Source organism: Anarrhichthys ocellatus, unplaced genomic scaffold (assembly GCF_004355925.1).
Source record: "Anarrhichthys ocellatus isolate YVR2014 unplaced genomic scaffold, GSC_Weel_1.0 scaffold17, whole genome shotgun sequence".
In the NCBI taxonomy this organism is placed as follows: domain Eukaryota; kingdom Metazoa; phylum Chordata; class Actinopteri; order Perciformes; family Anarhichadidae; genus Anarrhichthys; species Anarrhichthys ocellatus.
This window is the reverse complement of record NW_022280047.1, coordinates 7386544-7394224: the sequence shown is the minus strand read 5'-3', so window position 1 is coordinate 7394224 and position 7681 is coordinate 7386544. Positions and strand designations below refer to the sequence as shown.

At 45.4% G+C, this 7681-nt stretch overlaps 2 protein-coding genes across 2 annotated transcripts in view; one reads left to right on the top strand and one right to left on the bottom strand.

Annotated features, from left to right (window-relative positions):
• The window catches only part of sart3 (spliceosome associated factor 3, U4/U6 recycling protein), a 9650-nt gene extending 4457 nt beyond the window's left edge, over window positions 1-5193 (top strand). The window contains exons 9-19 of the mRNA XM_031856427.1: window positions 101-208; window positions 284-361; window positions 441-499; window positions 891-1000; window positions 1115-1227; window positions 1323-1399; window positions 1486-1654; window positions 1758-2215; window positions 2510-2662; window positions 2795-2976; window positions 3087-5193. Coding sequence (XP_031712287.1) covers window positions 101-208; window positions 284-361; window positions 441-499; window positions 891-1000; window positions 1115-1227; window positions 1323-1399; window positions 1486-1654; window positions 1758-2215; window positions 2510-2662; window positions 2795-2976; window positions 3087-3255 — 1676 coding nt within the window. The 3' untranslated portion in view covers window positions 3256-5193. The remainder of the gene's footprint in view (window positions 1-100; window positions 209-283; window positions 362-440; window positions 500-890; window positions 1001-1114; window positions 1228-1322; window positions 1400-1485; window positions 1655-1757; window positions 2216-2509; window positions 2663-2794; window positions 2977-3086) is intronic.
• A 24-nt stretch (window positions 5194-5217) lies between these two features.
• ficd (FIC domain protein adenylyltransferase) lies at window positions 5218-7455 on the bottom strand. The gene is made up of 2 exons (XM_031856488.1): window positions 6856-7455; window positions 5218-6697 (listed from the first exon to the last, which is right to left on the bottom strand). Exons 1-2 carry the CDS (start codon window positions 7124-7126, stop codon window positions 5616-5618), a joined length of 1353 nt encoding a protein of 450 aa, XP_031712348.1. The 5' UTR covers window positions 7127-7455; the 3' UTR covers window positions 5218-5615.
• Window positions 7456-7681: the final 226 nt, after the last annotated feature.

Genomic DNA, 7681 nt, shown 5'->3' with positions numbered 1-7681 from the left:
CGAGAGTGCAGCGAGAAGCTTATATATATATATTTATTTATATATATATATATATATATATCTCCCAGACCCGGTAGCAACGTCATTGTCTTCCTCACAGATGTCTTTGAAAAGGCGCTGACTGCAGGTTTCATTCAAGCAACGGATTACGTGGACATATGGCAGGCACACCTCGATTACCTGCGGAGACGTGTGGATTTCAGCAAAGGTGAGAGCAGTTCTGTGTGAAACACGAGTTATCTTTGTTGAGAAAGTTGGTTTGAGTTCACTCATTTGTTTTCAGAATCAAGCAAAGAGTTGGAGGAGCTGCGAGGAGCTTTCTCTCGATCTCTAGACTACATGAAGCAAGATGTTGAAGAAAGTAGGTGGATTTTAGTCGGACTGAGTTTTAGTTTTGTGGTATTCTTGGTTTGGTTTTCATTCAATTCATTGTGTTGTAGGATTTGGTGAAAGTGGAGATCCTTCTTGTATCATAATGCAGATCTGGGCGAGGATAGAGGTAAAAACCATTTCCACGAGTTGAAGTCCTCTGATGTTGAATTGTTTATTCGTTCTTTTGTGTTATTTTGACTGATATAAGTTATTATTGTCTTGTCAGTGAAATCATAAGGCAATGTGCTTGTCTTTTTTTAAACCTAGTAATATCTCAAGTATACAAGTACTCAATGATATACAAATTACCTTGAGGCATAATTACAACTTGCGGCCCATTGAGACGCGTGGTGAAGGACTACAGGACCAGTTACTAAACTATTGCATCGCTTTACTTTTCTCAAAATGTGACAGGTAGTTGAATTATACTATGAAGGATATTAGTTACATGTGTTCCACACTGTCACATGTGTAATGTGGAAACGGTCCTCATCTTTTCTTCCTCTTCTCCCCTCCAGGCCCTCCACTGCAAGAACATCCAGAAAGCCAGAGAGCTGTGGGACAGTATCATGACGAAGGGGAACGCCAAGTATGCCAACATGTGGCTGGAGTACTATAACCTCGAAAGGTACGTCGATCAATGTCTGAGTGGGGAAAAAAGATAATTGAAGTGATGTGCTGATATCTTTCAGCCAAAACTTGTGTGTCCTTGAGGTTTATTTATATATTACTGTATCTGTAGGTCTTATGGAGACCCTGTTCACTGTCGGAAAGCTCTCCACAGAGCAGTTCAGTGCACCGCAGACTACCCCGAGCATGTGAGTGAGGTCCTGCTCACATTTGAGAGGGTTGAAGGTGAGGGCCATTTCATAACATCAAGCATAACCTAAAAACAAAGAAGATTTTCATGAATGACAGTGCGTCTCTGTATTTTGCGTCCTCACCTGCAGGTTCTCTTGAGGACTGGGACGTGGCGGTGCAGAAGACGGAGACCCGGCTGAACAGGATTAATGTGCAACGAGCAAAGGTAGGAGCACCTATCAGCGTTGCACCAGACGAGTGTGTCATTCAATTGCTTTTGGCTGATGTTACCATGTTCCGCCCATCTGCTAGGTTGCTGAGAAAGAGGCCAACGTGGCTCGCCAGGAGGAGGAGAAATCTGATCAGCGGCGAAAGAACAAGGGAGACAAGAAGACTCAGAAGAAAGGCCAGAAGGGAACTCGAGCTGGGGAGAAGAGGAAAGCCGAGCAGGATGATTATGATCAGTGGAATGATAAATCTGGTAAATGAAGATGATTTGTATTATCAAACTTTTTATTTTAAAGCAAAAACATGAGAAATGATGCGTTTGCTGATGTTTCTTTCCCGTTTTATAACGGAACAAGCTACTAAACGGCACAGAGGACACGGAGACCAAACCACAGAAGAGCGCATGGAGACCGAGGCGGGACTCTTTGGGAGGAAGGCTCCCCCTGGCTATAAGCCTGCTGCGAGCGGCAATAAAAGAGGCCAGCAAGGAGATGCGGCCGCTGTCCAGAAACACAACGATGACGACGACAAGCCAGAGCTTCGCAACGACAACAGCAGCGTATTCATCAGCAACCTGGCATACACCCTGGAGGAGCCCGAGGCAAAGCTGAGGACGCTGTTTGAGACCTGCGGTCCCATCGCACAGATCCGCCCGGTGTTCGCCACCAAAGGGACCTTCAAGGGCTACGGCTACGTCCAGTTTGAATCCACGGTGTCCGTCGCCGAAGCCTTGAAGCTGGACAGACGGGAGGTGGAGGGCAGGCCCATGTTTGTGTCGCCTTGTGTAGACAAAAACAAAAACCCTGACTTTAAGGTAAATATCAACACAACATGTTTGTTTTCTATTATAACCTTAATTGTTTTTTCCATTTTATGCCACTTATCCTGGTTCACGCCTCAGTAATTTAATTATATCATTGGGAACTATTGTTGTATACATCTGGGAGGTAATGGAAAAACATTTCTAGATTATAATGTCACTACTGGTTTTTCCTCACACTTTGGCCAGTATAACAATAAACCAGTGTTAAATTTGAAATAAAAATGTCTTAAGTCTTAAATTGGTGAACTCTGCAGAAGTGACCACTTACCATTCATGTCTGCGTAGGTGTTTAAATACCAAACAGCCATGGAGAAACAAAAGATCTTCATCTCTGGGCTGCCGTTCTCGTGCAATAAAGAGCAACTGGAGGAACTCTGCAAAAGCCACGGCACCATCAAAGACATCCGTCTGGTCACGTATCGCTCAGGGAAACCCAAGGTGAGACATTAGGAGGAGGACGGTGTCCAGATGTTTGGCTAAGAATAGTCCTCCTGATCAAACTAACGATTACCACCTTTGACCATGCAGATGCTGATGTGTTAACCCTCTTCTTGCTGTGTGGCTCTGCAGGGTCTGGCATATGTTGAGTTTGCAGATGAAGCCCAGGCCTCTCAGGCAGTTCTGAAGATGGACGGCATGTGTGTCGGGGACAACACAATCGCTGTCGCCATAAGTAACCCTCCTCGCAGGAACCTGGATAAACCCGGTTCCAACAGGCCCATGATGGACATGCCTCGCCAGGTCTTTGGGGCGTAAGTTTACTGGCACGTTCATTCTCTTGACATGTTGTGAGAGTCTGCCATTCTGTGAGCAGTGACTGTACAGAAACAAGGCTGTTTTTTTTTTGTTTTTTTTTTCCCAGGAGAGGAAGAGGACGCACCCAGCTCTCTTTGCTCCCTCGTTCCCTGCACCGACAAAGTGGGCTCGTCAGCAAAGTGGAGAACGGGACTGCGGCTGAGCAGGTGCCAGCAGCCGGAGAGACGAAACCTTTGTCAAATTCAGACTTTGCCAAGATGCTTCTCAGCAAGTGAGGAGACGAGCGAGAGCATTTCACACTGAAAGCCATCTCGTGTCCTTAACAAATTAGTGTTTACTTTTCTGTGATTGGTTACCCGGCTTCCCTTTAACCTCAGTCTTGTTCTCATCATCCGCTCTGCGAGATTTGCCTTAATCGCCGAGCTCCTGCCCTCCATCAGGACGCCTTTTCAACCGAGACTCTTCCCCCAGTGTGACGGATTGTTTTCATTTGGCTTCTTTGAAGGTGTCTTGCCGGATATTTTCTTAAAAAAATAACTATCATATTTGTGTGTAAATAGACTGTATCTAAAATTGTTGCAAAGTGTCTTTTGTTGTGTAAGTGGGCGGGGCCTGAGAGAAGCAGACGGGGGAGTATTTTTTATATATAAATATTCTTAACAGCCAACTGTGTGAATGTTGTTTGAAGGTTATATGCAAAAGTCCAGATGTGGTGTAATATAGATGGTGTGTGTGTGTGTGTGTGTGTGTGTGTGTGTGTGTGTGTGTGTGTGTACACACACACACAGAAGATGCTCTACAGTCAGATGTTTTTAGGAAACCTAGGATTAAGTAACTTATTTTTGACCTCTGAGGACAAAGTTAACAAAGCTAGTATAGTACAACTCATAATTATTTTTACATAATCCAGTCCGTGATTTACCATCTGCTATTCATCTTCAGTGTTGTTATAAAATCTATAGTCCAGTATGAGTTAATTGGCTTTATCTTGACATGTTACTACAGTAGAGAACTGTCCTAATGTATCACACTGCTAACGCTGGATATCAGTTATATTTACAGAGCTGCTCGAATTTACTTTCTCTTGTTTCGTACATCACTGTTAGCGTGACCTGTCTGTTCAGGGTAACAACATCTTCAAGTCATTTATATAGTTTTGTATATAAGTCTGATTTATGTGCTTTGTAAGAGAGATTCAGAGTGAAGTGAACCAGATTCCTGCACCGTGTGAAACTCAGGCAGGCTGTTGATGAGGCTGAAGAAATGTGTCTGATTGGCTGCTTTGGCGGCTGCTTGCTCAACAGTCGAGGCGATTCGTCAAACAGCAGAATATTTACGGGCAGTTTCCAGCATCTCGATTGTTTCCCTCTTACATTTTGTTAGAATGTATTTGGGTTGAAGACTCACGATAGGACCACATTTACATTTGATGACGTCATCTTAGGCCCGAGGAAACTGTGATGAGCATGTTCCACAGTTTTCTCAAGTTTTGTAGAAGAAACAATTAAGAAATTAATCAATAATTTTAAAAAAAAGTTGTACTTGCAGGAGTCAATTAGGAGGCATGAATTAGTTTAGTTTAAAAGGGTTAAGATATAATTACGAATGCTAGGAAGTACATGTGAAACTGTTGTAAAAGTGAATCTGTAGAACGTGGAAGCTAAGTGCAGTTTCAGAAATATGATTTTCTTTGTAATCGGAGTTGATTTCACCCTCAGAGTGAACATAATGCAGTTTTTTCTGCTTTTGTTAGAAGTCGACCAGTTGTCCACTTTTCATGTTTAGATATTAACAATTGTTTGTGTACACAATGTTTAGTATATTCATTTCAAAAAGGTCACCATCATTTGTAATAAAAATAAATGACGTTTTCAAAAGCGATGGAATAGAAGATATATGTATTAATCTCACCACAGTGGCCTAATGTGAAATACATATCTGTGGTCTCTGAAGTCACTTTCCGTTTAGTGTCGAGATTAAAAGACGGTTTGTGTGCATTGCTCCTGTTTTATATAAGATATAGTCAACGTTTTGAATTTGGTATAGAGGTAAATACTAAATAGACCTTTGTTTGGTGTTCAATCACTATTTATTTTCCTGCTTATTTCATTATCTTCCATTTTCTACCCTTGTGTTTTGAGTTTCTGTAAAAAAGGGGGAAAAAAATTTCTTTTTGGTCTAAAACTTGTTTTAATAAAGTCATGTAAATCATCTTTGTTCCCAATATGACAAGTTTGTCAGTTGTAAAACAGTTTTATTAGAACACTTAATTTAAAATAAATATTCATATACATAAAGAAATGCTTTACAGTGTTACAAGACATCACCTTCATCCCAAAAGTAGATAATCAACTGAATGTTTACACACACACACACACTTCACCGCACTGAAGCATCTCAAGTCAAATGACCAGAAGTCAAACTTCAGACGGTAATAGAAATCCATCATCACTCCTATGGGGATATGGTTACACACTAAATGTGGGAAAACAGCTAAATCGATTCAACATCCTGGAGAATCCCAATGAAATGAGCAAGTCCACGACCCAAACTGAAGCAACGGGTGATAAGGGACAAAGGACGAGGCGATTCAAAATCCAATAAGATGCTTCTAGATTCTCCTCTCGTCTCCAGCTCAGTTGTGAATCGGGATGGTCTGTTTGCAGTCGGGGCAGGCGTGGTCCTGGCTGGTCCCCGGCAGCCCCACAGCATGCTCCGTTGTAGAAATCAGCAATGTGTCCAGTGTCATCTCTGTACATTTGGCTATGAAGCGAATGAACGGCCGTACGTCCCCCTCGTTGGCCGTGTCCAGAGCCGCGTAATACTCAGCCCTTTGCTCTTTGCGGATAGTGACCGGTGGGTATCGCGCTTGCATGAGCACAAGATTCATGAGCAGCCGCGATGTGCGTCCGTTTCCGTCCACGAACGGGTGCACGTAGACCAGTTTGTAGTGGGCGATGGCTGCGTACTCCACAGGGTGCATTTGCAGGGCCTCCTCGGTGTTGAGCCACTGCACCAGCTCCTGCATGTGTCTCTGCAGGTCCTGAGGGTGTGGAGGGATGTGGTGGCCCACAAACACCTGGCTAGTGCGCAGCCTCCCTCCCTCCACGGGGTCCACATGCCCGAGCACCCGCCGGTGGATCTCCAGGATGTCACTGACAGTCATGGTCCCTGTTCTGGACAACAGCGTGGTGTTGATGTACTTCATGGCTGAATCCACGCCGATGGCCTCGTTCTGCTCCTGCAGGCTCTTCCCGGGGACCGCGTAACGAGTCTCGATGATGTGACGGATCTCGGACAGAGTGAGCGTGCTGCCTTCGATGGCCACCGTGTGGTAGATGTGGTGGTAGTAGGTTTCCTCCATCACCCTGCGGAGCGCAGAGTTGCCTTTAGGTATGGACATGAGCCGGCGAACTTTACTGTCAATGATGCTGAAGTAACGCTGGTCTATCTCCTCCACCAGGGGAAGAGTTCGGTCCCGGCTGACCAGAGCTCTCTCGTTGCATGGCGAGATGGCCAAGGCCTTGGTGTAGAGGTGGTCTGCCTGGACGACATCCTTCTCCTCCTCCAGAATGGTCCCCAGCTCCGTTAGGGCATCCACAAAGTCCGGGTTCATGCTGAGTGCATGCACCAGCAGCTTGTGAGCCTTCTCCCTCTTCCCCTGTTTCCTCATCTCAAGAGCCAGCTGCAGTGCCGCTTTGGCCTCCAGCTTCATCTCTGCAACCAGAACACGAAGGACAGCGTCAATGCCAACACACGTGAAACAGTAGAGAGGTAATATAGTGATCATGTTGTATCACATAACATAATCTCGTCTTAAATATCCAGTACTGAGGTGGACTGTGGATGAATGAGTACACCAATGGTGTTTGTACCTTTGCTCGGCTTGGACCTCAGAGGCAGCACATCCAGCGCTGTGAAGGGGACAGTGAGGCTGGTGGACTGCACAGCTGGAGGCTGCTCAGAGTTTCCCCACAGCTGGCAGCGGAGCTGCGCGAAGCCCTTCAGGGCGGCGCAGCACTGGTCCTCCTGCCCCACCAGGGGCATCAGGACGGCCACTAGAGAGCCGAGGAGGACACACAGCAGCGGGCCCCATCCTCCGAGGAAACGGCCGCTGGTGTAACGACACACCTTCACAGCAGCCATGACAAGCCCCGGTCAAAACCTCCATCTTCTAGTGATACGGTTCCCCATGTATTTCCACCCCAGCTAGGAGAGCTGAGGACCGGCTGACAGGAAGGAAGACATGGTCAACATGACTTACCAACACTGTGGAGGAGATTCAGCTCAGTTACCCAACTTTTACAGCTCGTGAGTGAGCTAGCGTTAGCTCAACTGAACTCTTTGTCACTTGTATGTGACTCTTAGCTGAAACTCTAAAACGCCGACTAAATTAACGATTAGCAGGCGGCTGACTTGTTCTCGTTCGTCGGCACAGTTATGTACTAAATATGGACACATTCAACATCATCGACTTCTTCGGTCTGAACATCTGAACATCCTGGAATATCATTGGTCAAAACATATTGAAGGGTGGCGCTGATTGGCTGAAAATGCAGCAATACAACAAATCGTTCGTAAAGGTCTCTGATTGGCTAGAGACATAAAGTGATTCCCTAAGTTTAGGCTTTCAGGCAACGCTGACACCAAGGCAACAAAATGTTGTGTCTCCTTCAACTCCAGCGTTTCTGCTGAGTGCTG